Source organism: Bufo bufo, chromosome 8 (assembly GCF_905171765.1).
Source record: "Bufo bufo chromosome 8, aBufBuf1.1, whole genome shotgun sequence".
Lineage (NCBI taxonomy): Eukaryota > Metazoa > Chordata > Amphibia > Anura > Bufonidae > Bufo > Bufo bufo.
In genome coordinates, this window is record NC_053396.1 from 19,374,633 (window position 1) to 19,394,425 (window position 19,793).

General features: G+C 47.2%; 1 protein-coding gene across 3 annotated transcripts in view; it reads left to right on the plus strand.

The window, feature by feature from the left end:
• Positions 1 to 19,793, plus strand: part of FGD1 (FYVE, RhoGEF and PH domain containing 1) — a 97,213-nt gene that overhangs the window by 19,815 nt on the left and 57,605 nt on the right. The window contains exon 1 of one of the 3 annotated variants that reach the window (XM_040404949.1): positions 10,998 to 11,780. The exons of the other annotated variants lie outside the window; for them this stretch is intronic. Coding sequence (XP_040260883.1) covers positions 11,753 to 11,780 — 28 coding nt within the window. The 5' untranslated portion in view covers positions 10,998 to 11,752. Of the gene's footprint in view, positions 1 to 10,997; positions 11,781 to 19,793 lie in introns of those variants that run through there. 3 annotated transcript variants of the gene reach the window in all.

Genomic DNA, 19,793 nt, shown 5'->3' on the forward strand with positions numbered 1-19,793 from the left:
CCTGCATTTTATTTTTGGTTCCTATGATGGAAGATGTGACCATAGACTTACTGTACTGGATACAGCTAGCTGCAACCATGGTCGGCCATTTTGGTGACTACAGAGGGTTGTCTTTGGTCATCTGGTCACAGAAGACACATACTTCTATAGAAAAATGCTCTATGCTTTCACCACTCCTTTATCCTTTCCGTCTGTCCGTATGCCTCATGTATGTTATGGTGGTCATCCACATTAAGTGGCTGTCAGTCGAATCCGCCAATTTGTGCATGAGGTCCACCCAACTCTCCTCCGATGGCAGATGTCGAGAGAAAGAAGGATTGGGCCAGACGATCTTGGCTGGCTTTCACAAGGACACTTCCCTATGCCCTCATCAACCTCAAAATTAGTACACAAGAGGTAGGTACCGTCTACACTAAGGCCATATGGCAGCCTACATTCACCATGGCTGGTAGGGATGCAAACTCCATCTCTTAAGGCCCCTTTCACACGGGCGAGAATTCTGCGCGGGGGCAATGCGTGAGGTGAACGCATTGCACCCGCACTGAATCCGGACCCATTCACTTCAATGGGGCTGTGCAGATGAGTGGTGATTTTCACGCATCACTTGTGCGTTTACGTGAAAATCGCAGCATGTTCTATATTCAGCATTTTTCACGCAACGCAGGCCCCATAGAAATGAATAGGGCTGTGTGAAAATCGCAACCAAGTGCAGATGTGGTGCGATTTTCACGCATGGTTGCTAGGAGATGATAGGAATGAGCAACCCCGGACTCCATTAAAGTCTATTCACTGTACTATTTTCCCTAATAACATTGTTATAAGGGAAAATAATAGCATCCTTAATACAGATCGCTTCGTAAAAGGTGCCTTGAAGGGTTAAGAAATAAAAAAAAAATTAACTCACCTCATCCTCTTGTTCGCGCAGCCGGCATCGTCTTCTTTCTTAGTTTTTTAGGACCTGCAAAAGGACCTTTGATGACGTAATCGCGCTCACCACGTGGTGACGTCAGCGCAGGTCCTGCTGAATGAAGATAGAAGAACCTTCTATCTTCATTCAGCAGGACCTGCGTTGACGTCACCCGATTACGTCATCAAAGGTCCTTTTGCAGGTCCTGAAAGAAGATGATGCCGGCTGCGCGAAGTGGTTGAGGTGAGTTATGTTTTTATAATTTTTTAACCCTCAATTGACATTATACTTAGCATTCTGTATTAAGAATTCTATTGTTTTCCCTTATAACCATGTTATAAGGGAAAATAATAAAATCTACAGAATACCTAACCCAAACCCGTACTTCAGTGAAGAAGTCCGGGTTCGGGTCTTAGGCCCCTTTCACACGGGCGAGTTTTCAACGTGAGTGCAATGCGTGAGGTGAACGCATTGCACCCGCACTGAATCCGGATCCATTCATTTCTATGGGGCTGTGCACATGAGCGATTTTTCACTTTTTTTTTTCACTTATGCGTTGCGTGAAAATCGCAGCAGGGTCTATATTCTGCGTTTTCACGCAACGCAGGCCGCATAGAAGTGAATGGGGCTGCGTGAAAATCGCAAGCAAGTGCGGATGCGGGGCGATTTTCACGCACGGTTGCTAGGAGACGATCAGGATGGGGACCCGATCATTATTATTTTCCCTTATAACATGGTTATAAGGGAAAATAATAGCATTCTGAATACAGAATGCTTAGTAAATTAGGGATGGAGGGGTTAAAAAATAATTAAACTCACCTCATCCACTTGTTCGCGTTGCCCGGCTCGTCTTCTTTCTTCTTCTTTGAGGACCTTGGAGAAAAGGACCTTTGGTGACGTCACTGCGCTAATCACATCGTCCATCACCCTGGTGATGGACCATGTGATGAGCGCAGTGACGTCACCAAAGGTCCTTTTCCTCCCAGGTCCTCAAAGAAGACGAGCCTGGCAACGCGAACAAGTGAGTTTAATTATTATTTTTATATTTTTTAACCCCTCCATCCCTAATTTACTTAGCATTCTGTATTCAGAATGCTATTATTTTCCCTTATAACCATGTTATAAGGGAAAATATTAAAATCTACAGAATACCTAACCCAAAGTCCGGGTTCGGGTCTGGGTAACACATTCAGTTTTTTCTCACGCGCGTGCAAAATGCATTGCACTCGCGCGGAAAAAACTGAAGAACGCAACGCAACCGCATATAAAACTCACCCCACTCGCAGGCAAAATCGCACGATTTTCCCGCGACGCACCCGCATCCTATCCGGCCCTCACACACGTGACGCCCGTGTGAAAGAGGTCTTAGAGTTTTCATAGGAGGCTTCAGTGAAAGGGGAGGTCAGGTAGACTAGTTTTCATAGAGACATCTAACTAGTTATGGATTGCTACTGGGGCACCGAACACCCTTGTATCACGTCCGATCTTTCGGCAAATTATATGGAGGAAAAAAAAAAACTATATAACGACCTATTAGGGCCACACGGAATTATACAATACCTACATAGACATAGTATATAGCCAGATTATTAGACTACAAACAACCATCTTATAAGCAAAAAAAAGTCTTTATTTAATACACATACATAAAAACCATATACAATGGAGTCCTCACCCTTCAGTGGGACAGAAATACATAAAAGAGGGACAACTGGGATGAGGCTGAATAGTTCTACGTATAAAAGGGTAAGAATAGCAAAAGTTTTTTCCAACAAGTCACATGCAAATTACATAATTAAAGTGCTTAATCCAAAAGAAAGGAGGAAGAAAAGGGCACAAGGGGTGGCGGGTCTCCACATAAAGTGGAATCCAGTCTATTGTTGTGAAATCACAAGTAGTCATGTAATAATAAAAATGTCATATATCTAGTCTATTGTTGTGAAATCACAAGTAGTATTGTAGAGGAGAGCCAAAAAATTGCAGAGGAAGCAATCTCCCATACCAGTGTCCCTCACTTACCCAACGCGTTTCGCCAGACGGCTTCGTCAGGGGAAGTGAGGGATAGTGGAATGCTTGTTCTATATATACCAAAAGTAATTAAAATCATCTCTATGGCATCTGCGTCATATTCCCTGCCTAGATGGCATATCCACATCCCCAAGTGTCTTCCCACCTACCCCTCCTTAAATTATATGGAGGTTTAATGGACCGTGAAGAGGACATTGTGTTTTTTCCTCTGCACTTGATTTGTGGTGTCATTTTGGATCGTTGCGAGCAAAGTGATCTTCCTTCTTCATCAGACGATATTATGATGATAAGTCGTCTCTACCAGATTTGCTGACCGTTCCCTTTTTCCATTGCTTCCTATGACCTAGAACGTCTGGTAATTGTAGTCCGAGAAGCCAAAATGTCAACACTTCTTCTCTGCACCGCTGCTACTAAGTAGATAGCCTACAGGTAGACATCAACAAGGGAGAAGCTGCAGCACCCACAGTTTACGCGCCCCTTCAAGCCGCTCATCGTCAGGGGTCCAACCAGTCTTGTATTGATGGCCCATCCTGAGGGTTAAGCCATCAATATGCTGAAACTGGAAAACTGCTTTAAAGGGGTTGTGTCACCTGAAACATTGGCATGTCGCTAGGGTATACCACCAATGTGAGATAGATGAGGGTCCCACCGCTGGGTGCACCTATCTCTAGAATGGAGTGCCGAAAGTTGAGGAGAACGCATTACACCTCTATTCATTTCTATGGGAGTGTTGAAAATAGCTGAGCAGCACACTCGGCTATTTTTGGAAGCCCTATAGAAATGAATAGACAGGGCACCGCGCAAGCGCGGCCACCGCTCTATTCACTTCTATAGAACTGCCAGAAAAAGCCGAGCCAGGGCTTGGCTATTTTCAGCACTCTCGTAGATATTTTTAGAGGGCGGCTGCACATGCGCAGTGTGCTCTTGTTATCTTTGGAAGCTTTGTTCTAGAGATAGGTGGGACCCGCACCTATTAGATATTGGTGGCATATCCTAATGTTCCAGGTGAGACAACCTCTTTTAGGTGGCCATACGCCTGACTATTCCAGCAGGATGGGCTGACCAGCTAATGTATATGGCGGGGGGTCTCCCAACTCTCTCCCAACAGCAGATGTCAGAGAAAAGATCGATCACGCTGATAGATTTCAACATGCCCTATCTTTGCACCTATGACACTGGCTGACCTGTTACATGTGCACTTGGCAGCTGAAGGCATCTGTGTTGGTCCCATGTTCCTATGTGCCCGCATTGCTGGGAAAAATTATGTTTCAATATATGCAGATGAGCCTGTAGGAGCAACGGGGGCGTCACCATTACACCTAGAGGCTCTGCTCTCTCTGCAACTGCCGTGCAATTTGAATGACAGGACCAGGTGTGATGACATTTGCACTGCCTGTCTGTGAAATTGTAGAGGGTGCAGGTGTAACGGCAACGCCCCCGTTGCTCCTAGAGGCTCATTTGCATATATTAAAACTTCATTTTTCTCAGCGATGCGGGCACATATGAACATGGGACCAACACAGATGCCTTCAGCTGCCAAGTACATGTAACAGGTCAGCCGGTGTCATAGGTACAAAACTGCTGACAGATGCCCTCTAAGGGGCGATATCGCTGGTTTAGTTTGTAGCAGTTTTTTCTGCACACAGGCGCCATCTGCTATGCTGGGATCTGCAGCACCATAGCCCCTTCTTTCACAAAATAGGGGGTCTTAGGGATCTTAAAGTGATGGTATGTCCCTTCCAGGATGTCAAACCCTTTTAGACTGTCTGTATTGCCTCCTGAAACTTTTGACTGACCTGAAAGAAGTTGGTCAGAAGATCCCGCCATCCTCTTCTAGACTGGACACGGTTGCTTAGTTGTATCCCAGGTTGATAGAATCTTGGCCTCAGCATGTGTGCCCGTCATTTCCCAGGACAAGTGGACTATTCTCCTGTATCGTGCAGGTAGGTGTGGCGGTGGCGGTCACGGTGGTTGTTTTGGACCATCAGGACTCCAATAAAAGTTCAACAAAAATAAAGCCTAGTTTCCCTTCAGCTACAAAAATAAAGAAACCTCCTTTGTGGTGGGCCCAATCCATCCCCTGCCTCGGCCACATCTAGGCCTTGATGATCAGGCCGATAAGGAACAATGCTTTGAAATGACAGGCCTGAGGCGAGGGAGAGGAACAGGGCTTTGTTTATGGGGGAAGGAAGTCCTATGGGGGGGGGGGGGCATTGGCAACACCTTTTCCCAGACTCTTATCAGCACAATCAGTGTGACCTTTTTTGTACATTCGCTCAGCAAATTAGCCCTGGAGTTGTGAGTCCCATGACGGCGGCATTTACTTTTCGTGGGCTGATTCAATTAAAGGTAATGGCGCATTAAACATCTGACGGTTCTGTTGTTCTAACCGCAGAGTGAGCTCATAGACGTCTGGAGGACGCCGGGTGCTAGCGCATTTAGTCGGAGTCATTAACAAGTCCGCTCAATAATGAAGCACGAGCTTTGGGAATGAGCGCCGCCGATTGTTGTGTTTACTGGATTGGGCCCGGTGGTAATGACGGTGGAAACAGTCATTCATGCCTCATAGATTTGGGTCATGAAGAGTTAAAGCGGTTCTCTGAGATTTAAATAGGTCATCAATATCAAATCAGTGGGGGTCCGACTTCTGGCACCCCTGACGATCAGCTGTTTAAAGAGGCTGCGACGCTCAGGCAGAAGGCCTGTGATGTCACATCCCTTGACCATGTGGCCTTTGTGAATGGGATTGAGCTGCAATACCAAGCACAGCCACTATACAATGTACGGCGCTGTGCCTGATCCTGGCAGGAGTCAGACCCCCCACCAGTCAGATATTGCTGACCTATCCTGAGGATAGGCCATCAGTATTTAATTCCCAGGAAACCCCATGAATGTCGGCTGAACTCGCTGATTTTGGTTGGATCGGTGGCCATCTAGCCTGCATAGGTGTCCTTACTTTCCCCTGATGGCAGATGTTGGGGAAAAGAAGGATTGGGCAGATGTATTTCAACATTCACAATCCTCTTGTTTTACGAGGAGATAAGCCGCCATAGGGCACATGTATGGGAGGGATAGCTGTCTAGAGCGTATGGCCAGCCTCGATAAGGTGCTGGTTCATAGATGATAGTCAGTTATTACCTGGACTACTGGTTGGGACCTTAAGATGGGGGGGATAAGTGTCTAATCGGTGGAGGTCTGACTGCTGGGACCCCAACTGATCATGAGAATAGGGGCCCGTGTTCTCCACACCCCTATAGAGTACATGCATGTGCGCCACCCTATTCAAATAGGGGAAACATGGGCCCCCATTCCACGATCAGTTGGGGGCCCCAGCTTATGGACCGCTACCAATCAGAAATGTATCACCATCCTTTGATTATGAGTTGTAATGGGACAACCCGTTTAAGGATAACCTCCAGCAGCAAGTGAAGAAGTGTGGTTGTCCACGTGGTCACATTATTAGTTCAAACCGTGGTCCCACTGGTGTCCTCTATCCTCTGGTGGTTCAATTTAGCTTTACTGATATATCAGGTGTTTAAAGGGGTTGTCGCTTTTTACAGTCCTCATTAGAAGTGTCCTCAAAACATCTGCTGATCAGATGGTGTCCTGCTGCTGGGACCTTCAACGCTGAGCTTCAATCTTTGGTGGAGCCCAGCTGCAAGTGTTTAGTTTCCCTGCAGCACCCCCAGAGGAGAGATGAAGCATTACCCAGAATTCAGCCTTTTTATAACGGATCCTCATGCTTCCTTCCTGTCTACTCAGAGGAAGAAGTAGATAAAAAGTTGTCCCTATTTCAGTCACTTTTTGGTGGTTATTCATAACTTTCCTGCTGTAAGTGGACTTGGGGTAAAATTTAAAAACACTTCTCTGGCTGTGTAGACCCCCTGTTTGGCTCTACTCCGTTCATATTAGGTCAGACTCCTCAGATCCCAGGCAGGACTGTGGCATATGGCCGTCCGAATACATTAACTGTGCCCTGACTATAAATGAACAGCTTGGTGTCCTGGGGGCGTGGACCTAATTATTATGGGTCTCGGATGTCACATCATTTCATGCACACGACCGTATCCGTTTTGCAGGCCACAAATGGCGGACCTGCAAAATACGGATGCTGTCCGCCTTTTATTTGTGGACCCATTGTATTTGTGGACCGCATGTTAGATGACCCGCGTGCTTTCCGCATCCGTGTGTCCGTTCTACAAGTGGATAGAACACGTGCTGTACTTATCCACCAAAAAATGCGGACGCAGCAGGACGGACTGCCTCTTTATTTTGCGGATCCGCGATTTGCACAGCGCATAACGGATACGGTCGTGCGCATGAGGCCTTATATAGATTCTCTTTTTCTTCCTGTTTAATGTATATAAACTTTCTAATACTTCAGTAGTGTCAAATTTCCCGGTCCATGAATAGAATACTAGAGCTTCAGTAAACACTGACAGTTGAGAGAGCAGCAGTAGAAAGAGCAAGGAAATGTAAAATGCCATTGGCATCCATTATGACGACTGGCGGCGCTGACATTAGTCATTGTCTCGTGCACAGCTGCCCGGTAGCAGATGGCGGCTGCTGTCTCACTGTAGGCCATTATCTAATGTGACATGGGCAGACCAATCTGTCCTCACTATACCGAGCTGCAGGATTGGACTATGGCTGATAACAGGAGACAATAGCTCAACGGGCAAGACTTGCAGCAATATGGCCGCTGGGGATAGGCAGCTTTTGCCATTCAGGAGGGTGGAGGAGCTTGGTGACAACCCCTGTGTTGTCGAGAGTAGGTCGATATGATAAATTGATGGCCTTAGTAAATTGCGGACTTTGTCCCCTTTCACGAGGCCCTGTTGATCCTAGAGGGAGTAGTCAGCAGGATGACTATTAACTCCCGCGGTCTCAGAGCGCTCGAGGGCGCGCAGATTAGGGTTCAAACCTAAGATGTCATTCGTCGAACGATAAGACAAAGCCACATTACACCCCGAGTTTATAATCAAGCGCCCGGCTAATTAGCCCTGGAGCATCATGGGCCCCCCAGGCGCAGATAGGAATTAATGAACAATAGAAATTCTAACAACTGAATTCCCGTCAGTGTTCACCAGAAGGGGTATTACTAGGAAATGGGAGAGAAGTCGCCATTAGGGCGCGTTCGCGCAGGGCATATATATACGGAACTGCAGGCGGAAAATCTGCAGCATTTATAGTAGCAGCAAATCTCATCCATGGGCTGTTTAAAAAATAAAAAATAAAAAATTTTTTTGCTGTACGCATTTTAAATCCACAGCTGAAGGGCTGCTTTATTAATCAGATTTTTCTAAAATTTTACATTTCATCCACAAGATGTCAAAAAATCTGCAGCATTTATAGTATCAGCAAATTTCATCCATGTGAAATCTGCATAATAATTATTTAATAATTTGAAACAGCCACCTCGCCTAGGGAAACTCTGTTTCATGAATATAATGCCAGGACCACAGTAAAGACTGATACCGGAAAGTAATGGTGGATGTAACCAATGGAAACCCTTTAAGATCTATCGGATTTAGAGACTGGATATGGACAATTCGGGATTTGCCCCAATAAGGCCACGTAATCTGAAAATTAAAGGGGTGTTCCAGCTATTCCGCGACAATTTAAAAAAAAAACTTTTCTGACTTATTCCAAGATCTATTGTCCAAGATCTTATCACTGGGGGTCCCACTGCTGAGACGACCTCTGATCACAAGAGTGGGGGTCCTGCATCCCCCATTTCAATGGAACAGCGCCCCAAGATTGTGCGCTGCTGTTCCATTCAAACTTTATGGGACTGTCGGAGATGGCTGACGGCTGTCCTTGTCTTCTCTTTGGCAGTCCTACTATAGCTTTTGAACGGATAGCGGCACGCACGCTCGACCATGACTCCATTCAAACAAGGGATGCAAGACCCCTTTTTCGCTTGATCGGAGGGGGTCCTATCAGTGGGACCCCCAGCAATCAGACACATTATAGGCACTACGTTTTAGTCCCAGGACGATGGCGTCTCCTGACATAACTACTTGCATCCCCCATGTAATAACAATTACGACTCCTCTGTTATTCCTGCTAGAAGTTATGAATGAACTGCTAGAAGTTTGCATTGGAGGTCTAGAGTAGTAGAGTATTATGGGACTGAAGTGCATGCTTGGCCACCGCTCCATATAACTTTTCCCCGCAGATATTCTGGTAAGGTCTCAGGCACACGACCAATGTTCTGGTCCGCATCCGAACCGCAGTTTTTGCGGCTCGGGTGCGGACCCATTCACTTCAATGGGGCCGCAAAAGATGCGGACAGCACTGTGCTGTACGCATCCAATGCTCCGTTCCGTAGCCCCGCAAAAAAAATATAATCTGTCCTATTCTTGTCCGTTTTGCGGACAAGAATAGGCATTTCTACAATGGGCCGCCCGTTCCGTTCTGCAAATTGCGTAAGGCACACGGGCGGCTTCCGTTTTTTGTGGATCTGCGGTTTGAAAATGGAACAGTCGTGTGCATGAGGCCTAAGGAGGGACCCATATTTTAGAGATCATTGGGGGTAAACTACCCCTTTAAATGAATGTACTACCTGCTCTAGTGGTGTACCGGAGGAGTTACTCCCCTCAAATACTACTAATGGCCGCCAGCCAGGTCCACCGACATGCTCCACGTCCTTACATAATTATTGCAATCCTTAGGCTACATGCACACGAACGTTCTTTGCTTCCGTGTCCGTTCCGTTTTTTGTTTTTTTTTGCGGATAGGATGTGGACCCATTCATTTCAATGGGTCCGCAAAAAATGCAGACAGCACACCGTGTGCTGTCCGCATCAGTATGTCCATTCCGTAGCCCCGCAAAAAAAAATAGAACATGTCCTATTCTTGTCCGTTTTAGGCATTGTTACAATGGATCCGCAAAAAAAAAACAAAAAAACAGATGGCATACAGATGTCATCCGTTTCTTTTTTTTTTTGCGGATCCGCAATTTGCAGACCGCAAAACACATACGGTCGTGTGCATTAAGGGTCCATTCACACGTCTGGAAGTGTTTTGCGGATCCGCAAATTGCGGATCCGCAAAACACGGACACCTGCAATGTGCGATCCGCAATTTGCGGATCCGCGCATCACAGACACTATAATAGAAAATGCCTTTTCTGGTCCGCAATTGCGGACAAGAATAGGACATGTTCTATTTTTTACAGGAACGAAATTGCGGATCCCGAAAAAACGGATGCGGATCCAGGAAATGTGGATTTGCATCCGTTCCAGCCCCATTGAAAGTGAATGGGTCCGCAAATTGCGGAACGCATGCGGACCCAAATTACGGACGTGTGAATGGACCCTTATTAGGTCTTTTTTGCTGATTCAGCGCCAGGTAGCTCACCTTATCCAGGTAAGTGACCTAGTTAGGTGAGTGACATCCGCCGCACTCAGCACTACATCAGCAATGTGCACATACTGATAATTGCAGACATAATCTCCAATTTGCACATGGTTTGTTAGTGTACATACAAGATCTGATTTACATGTAGATTGCAAACCCCGCGCCGGCTGCACCAGGGGACGAACAGGTCTGACAAGCCGCCCGCACGAGGCCGGTTGTAGTCATTTGCAATTTTCTGAGTCACATTTGCTTACTTGTCACCCCCCCCCCCCCCCCCCCCCCCCTTCCCGTTCATTCAGGTTACTTTTATTTATCCTTGAACTCATTACCATCTCTTAAAGGGTTAAACGTGACGCTCAAGGGTTAAAAATCTGATAGTTTTTTTTTCCTCTTTTGCCTTTTTGTTTTTTTTTCTGGCTCCCGTCTTTTGTATTTTCATGTGTGTTTTCCATCCCACTCCCCTGTCTCCTCCTCCAGCCCTCCTCTTTGCCTCTGTCTTCTCCTCTCTTCGCCCCCTCCTCATATAGATGTGATTCCGCCTTTCAGACTTGCAGCTCCCTCATTCGTTAACACCAGTCCTATAGGCCTCAATTAGTAGCCATGGCAATGCTTTTTGAATGGGGAGGGGTGGAGCCCGGGGAGGGTTAAAGACAGCTAAAATTACAGTGGGTTAAAAAAAAAAAAAAATGAGCAAAAAATCTGTAAGAGGGGCTGAGCCCTGCCAGAAGAGGAGGAGAAGGAAGCTCTCTGACTGAGTTCCTGGCTTCCCAGCACTACCGAGGATTCTTGGGAAGATTTTGGGACACATGCCATTGTCCCCATATCCCGTCCCTGTCAGATTCCTAACAACCGACCAGCTAGACGGAAAGCCTGCAGAGCTGTCAAGGAACCTGCAGTACGGTCGCTGACTTTTTTGGATGGAAGATTGTCCTGGATCACATGCTTGAATCCTACCCAGATCCTTTTTGAGGGTATCTCAACCTCCTTAGTTCCAGGATTAAATGAAAGGAACTAAGAAGATTTACGCCAGAAGACGCGAGGGAAGTATATTTTTTTTAAGGATCTAAGCTAAAGCTCTGAAGACATCAGCTTTGGAGAACCTTGACCATGGAGATCTTTGATGGAACCATGCAGCTGTCAAGAACATGGTACTTGGGTGATTTTTATCAATTGAGTTAAATCCTGGAGGAGAAACCCTGAAGTGGTGGTCTGTCCATGGTCACTCTTTGGAGGAATGTGGTTTGCTTTTTGCTCATGGGAGAAATTAGCTTTGCCGCCGTCATTGGGTGTCTTTGACACAAGGAAGAAGAACCTAGGGGTGTTGGAGTTCAATGGCTAAATCTATATGTGTCCTCAAGCATCCACCTACAGAGATGGTTGGAAACTTCTAGGGGTAGCTTGGAGCTTAGAGATTGTACCTGTTGCATTGACTCGTGTTGCACATAACTGGGCATGTATATGGACAAGAGCAACCTGAAAGGTAAGCAAATTCGGGGAATGTTGGGTTCAGGTGGGTAGATCTTTACCAGTCAAGGTCCTAACAAAAAAAGGTATCAAACCCAAAGCACGCACCGCATGTCCTGTATCCTTGAAGGATTTCCTGCATAGTGTCTACATGTGTCTGAAATGTATTCTTCTGTAGTCTGGACTCTGAAGTCAAGGAAAATCCTAAGTATGTAGCTAGAATTGGATTTCCCTGAATGCCACTAGTTCAGGAAACCTCATTTTGGGACTATCCATTTAGACATCACGTACAATCGGTGAGAATTTCCCATATGGGACTGTGCCAATATTTAGTCTTACTGGTTTTACAGATGACAAGATGGTAGGTCATAGTAAGGCACTGGTGTATGTATGTGCAAGGATAAAGTCATTGTGTCTATCGTCAGACTAAAAGGGTTCTCCAGCTGATGTATGAATAGATGACATCATTTGGACCCCCGTTGATGTCAAGTCCATTCACTCTGACCTATCTTTTGACTTGTGTATCTTCATTGGTTTCCAACACTCCCATTCATTTCAATGGCATCGTGGCTGTGCTCTGATCTTCTGTAGGGCCCCATTATCATGTCAGAGTCTAAGGTTCTCCAGTTGGCCAGTTGGACCCAGGCAGCCGTACAGGAGCCCCCGGACCTGACATGTCCACCTCTCTCATTACGACGGTCTTGTTTTTGGAGTAAGCTCTTTTATTTCAATTACAGAGAAGTAATCCGACTAATTTGCGCCATATACCCATCCTTACCTAGACCATCAATTACCGCGAAGCACATGGCGCCGAGGTGAAGCAGGTTTAAATAAGCTGTAGACGTCTCGCTCGGCTGCCTGATCTCTGAAAATTACTCGTCACCTGATTAATAATTAAGATAGCAGTAAATAATTAATTGGCGGCACAGCTGCTGAATCCTAAGCCTGGAGGATGATCAGCAGCTAGTGGTGTGCAACCAAAATATTAAAACCGCCACTCCTCACCTCCTGTGAGTCCTCACTGGTCCTCCCCAAACAATGTCCCCCGGGTGCAGTTGATACGTCTATTAGTTATGTCTGCAGGGCTTCATTAGCAAATCTCAGAAGGTCCTGGATCTACAGTAACATTATTTAGATATTTAGGGTTTTCATATTTTATGTCTACCCAACCACACATAATGCTCATGCACATGGCAACACGCATGTCTATAGGCTCATACCGTACTTCTGTATGTCTCCAGTTAGAAGCATAGCTTCTAGGTGCTGTATGGCGGTGTTAGATGACGTATAGAAGTACTGTACTGCACCACATGGCTCTCTAAGGTTGGCCATCAGCCAATTGGCCTTCTGAAATGCCCACCCACCCATACACATGCTCGTGTTCTGAACGAGAAGAATGGATTCAGCCCATCAGACACCTTTGGTGGTGGTTTATCTCCCAAAGAACAAAATGATGGGGCATGTTGATATACCTGTATGGCCAACTTAAGACGGAACGATAGGGACTCTGTGTCCTACAGCACGGGCCACAGCTTTGTTACACTCATGAGGCCTTGTGGTTCATGCACATTGCCGTATTATGGCTCCATATATGTAGCGGCCTATCACAGCTCTGTGCAGGAACCATACATGAGGCCTTGTGGTTCATGCACATTGCCGTATTATGGCAACATATATGTAGCAACCTATCACAGCTCTGTGCAGGAACCATACATGGTGCCAAGGATGGGATTAAATTCTGATATCAGGATGAGATCTCGCCCGTAGCACTACCATATGGCTTCTGCACTGAGCCGTACTATGGCTGATTCATCCATGGAACATCCATGGAGCTGCAATACGTCTATGAGCATGATGGGGGGACTATTTAGTGTCCATACAAAGCATTATACAGGCAATTTCTTTCAACTTTTTAGAGGTTCCCCTTGTAGGACCACTATCCTGCTGGTGTTGCCAGCGCGAGCAGGAGATGCCCCACCAATCACAGGGGTCAGTGCGGCATTCAGTACGTCTCGTTTCAAGGGGGATTCCACCCTCTGGAACCACGGCTGTTGCTAAAAGCTGATCGGCGAGGGTGTCGGACCCCCCACCAATCTCATATGGGTGACCTATGCTATGGATAGGTCATCAATATGTTGGTCTCAGACACCCCACATGGAGACCCGTCAATTGCACCAGTGACGGGAATCTTCTACTAGCACCAATAGGGTTTCAGCTGCTTTACAAGTGGGAACCCCACCAATGCCACCTGTGGGCTGCCCCCTGGCATTGTCTTCCCGATGTTTTGTCGGTGCCAGCCCCGTTGCAACGTTTGTTGATTGCTTTCATCCGCTCTGCCCGTAGAAAATACATGACCCTGTCAGGTTTGTGCAGCTGCAGCATCTTCCAGAGAGGAAGCAGACATGAGGGCACAGCGCTGGAGATAAAGGACGTCTGGTGTCAGGGAGCAGACACTGCAGGCTTCCTTACATGGCGGGATGGGCATGTGAGCACGGAAACAATGGATGACATATATATTTTTTTAAATGTCATATTTTTTTCAGCCCGTGTCATTTTTACTTCCTTTCACCTGCACAGCATTTTACGTTTTTTGTCCTGTGAGTCCTTTTTGCATACACCAGTGACCTGCAGAGCTGAATGCGTCATTTCTCACAGGATCCCCCGCCATGATCCCTCCGCTTCCCCCACAGTCGCCACTGATGCCTATGACACCAGCGGACCCTGCCACCTCCTGTTGGTGGATCCTGAGAATCCAACGCGGGAGTCAGCAAACTCCAGCTCTAGTGAAACTACAGCTCCCAGCATGCTCCACTCATTCCTGTGGGAGTTTTGAGAAGAGCCGAGCAAGGGTGCATGCTGGGAAATGTAGTTTCTCAACGGCTGGCGTGACGGAGGTTGCTGACCCCTGATCTAACGTCTAAGGCCTGATGCACACGACCGTATGGATTTTGCGGTCTGCAAATTTGCCAATCTCAAAAAAACGGTTACCATCTGTGTTGCATCCGCATTTTTGGCTGTGACCCATTAACTTCGGTGGCTCCGTGGTCCGCATTTCGGGGACACGCATTCACACGACCGTATAAATGGATCCGGACCCATTCATTTCAATGGGGCCGCAAAAGATGCGGACAGCACACCGTGTGCTGTCCGCATCCGTTGTTCCATTACGCGGCCCCGCAAAAATGATGGAGCATGTCCTATTCTTGTCCGGACAAGAATGGGCATTCTCTGTATAGCGCCGGCTATGTGCGGTCTGCAAAATGCGGAATGCACACAGCCGGTATCCGTGTTTTGCGGATCCACAATTTGCGGACCGCAAAACACTTACGGTCGTGTAAATGCACCCTAAGACAAGTGCTATCTTTTTGCGGAACGGACATATGGATGCAGAAGGCACAGGAATCATTCCTAGGGTACAACATGTCCGCAAAAGGCAGACCCCGTACCCATTAGAGTCAACGGGCCAGCAAAAAAACGCAGACGACACATGGACCGTATGCGTATTTGGCGGAACCGCAAAATGGATAAAGTCGTGTGCATGAGGCCTAAGTGTCTGGCAGTGGCAGCCTGTTACCCATTCTCTATGGCACTAAACTTGCATGCTCAGCCAATCCAAGTGTGCATGTTTATGGAAAGTGGGTCCTGGGAGAAAGGAAACAGCATCTACATTTTTTCCCCCCAAAAACAGATCCACTTTTGTCCAGGGTTTACACAATCCCTTTAATAGCCCCTTTAAAGGGACACTCGTACAATGCTACCGTATTCTTTAGACAAGCTATACACATTGTTTCACAGGATAGGTAAGTATCTGATTGGTAGGGATGCTACCTCCGCTGATAACGAGAATGGGAGGGGGTCCCATGCCCTGGTATGAATGGAGCGGCAGGTCGTGCATGTCTGCTGCTGCTCCATTCATTCTCTACGGGACTGACAGGTGGATCGACCCCTTTAAAGGGTAGATTCCAACCAGGAGCATTTGTTACCTGTCCGAAGGGTAGATCGGCGCCTGGCTGTTTCCGTCAGTGCCATAGACTTTGGATGGAGCGGCAGCAAGTCACATGTTTGACCTTCGCTCCATTCAGGCCCCACCTAGTCTTGCGCCAGGGGGTCCCAGCAGTTGACCCACCCAACAATCTAGAATTTATAACCTATCCAGTGAAGATGTGATAAATGCTAATTAAAAACATGCTTCTGGGCGGAATACCCCTTTAATACGCCATATGGATTTGAACTGTGTTGTGGTCAGCTTTTTTTTCTTTTTTTCCTGTTGACATCCTCTGTAAAGAAATGTAATTTCCCCGAGGCTGCTACCCTCTATTAACAATTCGTTTTTAAAGGGAACCCAGATAACAGAATTATATCACATATAAATCCATTGAGAAGCAACTTTGCGTTGCGCAAACGACAAACTCGGCCCTGCTACACAGGTGCAAGATGATGACAGGGCTTCACGTGGCACACTATTGACTCTGTATTGAATTACAGTTTAATATAATACAGGGAGGACATAGAGCTCTATTGTGTATCCCAAGCACAAGGCTCGGAGGGGGGGCTTCGATCAGCTGGTCTGTAGGGGGTTCAGATCACAGTAAAGAGGCCCCCTGCCAATAACCGCTTTTCACAAAGATCACTGATCCGTGTGGCAGCTGCTCCACCCCGTCCATATTGACCACAGATATAGACTACCTTGGGCCAGAAATAGTGCTTGCATTGTGCTGACTACTGCTGACGTCTTTGCGAAGAGGTCATCGTGGTTGTCACCGAGATCAGTGATGTCAGCAGCATTGTGGAGGTAGCCTAATGACAAGATTTATTTAAAGGGGTTCTCCGAGGAGGGGAAATAACACAACACGTCATGTGCTCAGGCCTACAAGCCAAAGGGTATTTGCTTCTTTATTTTTTCCAGAAACGGCGCCCCCCCTTGTCCTTGGTTTGTGTCTGGTATTGCAGCTAATCTCCATGGAAGATCTTTGACTGTCCACAGGATAGGGGGTAAATGTTTGATCGATGGGGTCCGACCGCTGGCAACCCTAGTGATCGTGATCGTGACCAGGGGTACCTAGTAACCCCATAGATCTGAATGGGGCCGCGCACCACCGCTCCATTCTTATGGGGCGGTTCGGTGGCACTTGCAGACCCTTGTTCTCATGATCACTGGGGGTCCCACCAATTGGACCCCTAGCAATCACTTGTCCCCTATCATGTGGATTGGGGGTAAGAGAATGAGCTTTGGTAAAGAATATGGTTTTACGTCCTTGGGCAAGACGTAGGTAAACATGTCTGACATCTTGGTCATCGGCATATTCCACCGCCCTCGCATATCCCCGGCCCCCTGAGATCAATACTCAGAAGCTGAAGATTATACAGAGATGAGCGGCGCTGCTTATCTCTTCCTGTCCTAGTCACTTATTATCGACATGTCATGCTCCCTCTCTAAGAAGAGGTTCTTCAGCAGCTGCAGTGTGGATTATACAGCACAATTTAGGATTTATGGTCAGTTTTTGAGTGGGGAGGGGATTTAACATTGACAGTTCTATGCTCCAGCTGCTGCAGAACATCTTTATACACACTTCAGATGCTGTAGACCAGGGATGGCCAAGCTGCGGCTCCACGATTCCCACCATGCCCTGCTGTAGGCCGATAACTGTAGACAGTCTGGGCATGCTGGGAGTTGTAGTTTTGCAACAGCTGGAGAGCCGCAGGTTGGCCAGCCCTGCTGCAGACCCTGTTTGTAAAAGAACGAGGATGGTCAAGGTCAATGTGGACAGCAACCTCTTCTTTAAAAAAAAGAGGTGCTGCAGCAGCTCAGGTGATGAATATGGAGACAGAACACTTCATTTCCTAGGTCTCCAGCGGAATCTCCCCCTACAGAACAATGCAAGTCAAGCGGTTTACCTGCGGTCTATATGTCCTGCCTATAAAACAGCGCCACCTGGTGGAATGAGGGCTGCAATATATTATATATATATATATATATAGGTGCAGCAGATGGGGATTTTAACAAATCTCATCCACACGCTGCAGAAAATTTCTGCGCCCCAATTGACCTGCGGGTGGGATTTTTAAAGGTCCGTTCTATTTGGTGATGGATTTGCACCGTAGATTACGTTACGTCACATATGCAGGTTTTAAAAAAAACAAGAGGCCTCATTCAGATGAGCAATGTTCATACTTGCCAAAATTCTAGGCATAAAAGCCCCAACCCCCTGAACACAACCCGACCCACTGGTGGGCAGGGCTTACCTAAGCCCCACCCATTCCCAAATTTGCCAGGGCTGTCTCTGAAAATTAAGGACAGTCCCTGCAAATTCAGGACTGCTGGCAACAATGCTGTCGGACCGAACACTGACCCAGTATACTGACGCCTACAGACGCCATTTTTACCGTTGCTAGGAAACGCTGGGTGGACATTTTTTTTTAATAACCCTACAGAACCCAAACTCAGTCCATATACATGCGGCTGTGTCTGGTGCTGCAGTTCCACCCTTTCAAGAATATAAGCTGAGGTGCAGTACCAGGTTCAGCCACGTGGAGTGCAATGCTGTGGTGGTGCTGCTGTGAAGGCGACCTCCCCGATCACACATTTATAATCTTATAAAATCCATAACTAGCAATTGTCTGGTTTTTTTTTTCCCACTTCTATTGAGAGGATTAGCGTGGAGCGAGGATAATTCTTTGTAGACATCTGGCCCGGAGCAATTCATCCCTGGAAATTGCTTCCAATGATTGTACTGCTAAATACGGCAATTTCTAGTGAGTCATGTGGGAAGACAGTCATTAGCACACACTGTAACGACCCTGCTGCCTGCTAATAGCCATAGTGTCACCGGATGATGCCTAAGGGCCAGCACAGAGGACCCCTGCCAGGGAAGGCTCCTCTATAGTGCTATGTTTATTCATTGTATTATATACTCGTGTCCCTAGGGGGCAGTATTGTGGTGTAGTGCAGGTTCTCAGCTTCACTTATCCAGAACCATAGGGGGCAGTATTGTAGTGTAGGGCAGGTCCTCAGCTTCACTTATCCAGGACCGTAGGGGGCAGTATTGTGGGGCAGTCCAGGTTCTCAGCTTCACTTATCCTGGTCCCTAGGGGGCAGTATTGTGGTGTAGTGCAGGTCCTCAGCAGTATTGGTGCAGTGCAGGTCCTCAGCTTTACTTATCCAGGACCGTAGGGGGCAGTATTGTAGTATAGTCCAGGTCCTCAGCTTTACTTATCCAGGACCGTAGGGGGCAGTATTGTAGTATAGTCCAGGTTCTCAGCTTCACTTATCCTGGTCCCTAGGGGGCAGTATTGTGGTGTAGTGCAGGACCTCAGCTTCACTTATCCAGGACCGTAGGGGGCAGTATTGTGGTGCAGTCACGTTCTCAGCTTCACTTATCCAGGTCCCTAGGGGGCAGTATTGTGGTGCAGTGCAGGTCCTCAGCTTCACTTATCCCAATGAATGGACTCCAGAAGTCAGGGCCGCTGTCAGAGGTCACATGAAGCTCTGCCCCCCCCCCCCCCCAATGTGTCCTTTATAATAGTGAGGTCTTGGAGCACCAGAGTCCAGGCACAACTGCTACTCCTAATACCCACGCCCCTGGCAGATGTCATGTCTGTTCCTCATGTCCACTTGGCGGGTCTTGAATGGCTGTTAAAAAAATAATATATTTATTCCCTGTTCCCACATCAAGCTATGTTCAAGGTTCTACTAGTCTCCCATTACAAGAGAGCAGAGGATTGTGGGAACCCAGATAAGAGACACAGTTGAGCGTCGGGCCCCACAGCCATTCCTCGCGACCTCCCCCCCCATACACATGCATGCTCAACTTGGCTGAGCATGTCTGTGTTTTAAATCGCAAGTGCCAGGCTCCTCTAGTGGCAGCATGTCTGAACTAAAACTAAAGGGTCAGGCAGGTAGAAATACAACATGCCTGACCCTTCTGTTGACAGGGGACAGTTGGGACACCCCCATAACCCATAATATGGTCGGCCAGTCCAAAATTACTATGTATGGCCAGGTATGGGTTAGATTCGCATCCCATGTGGG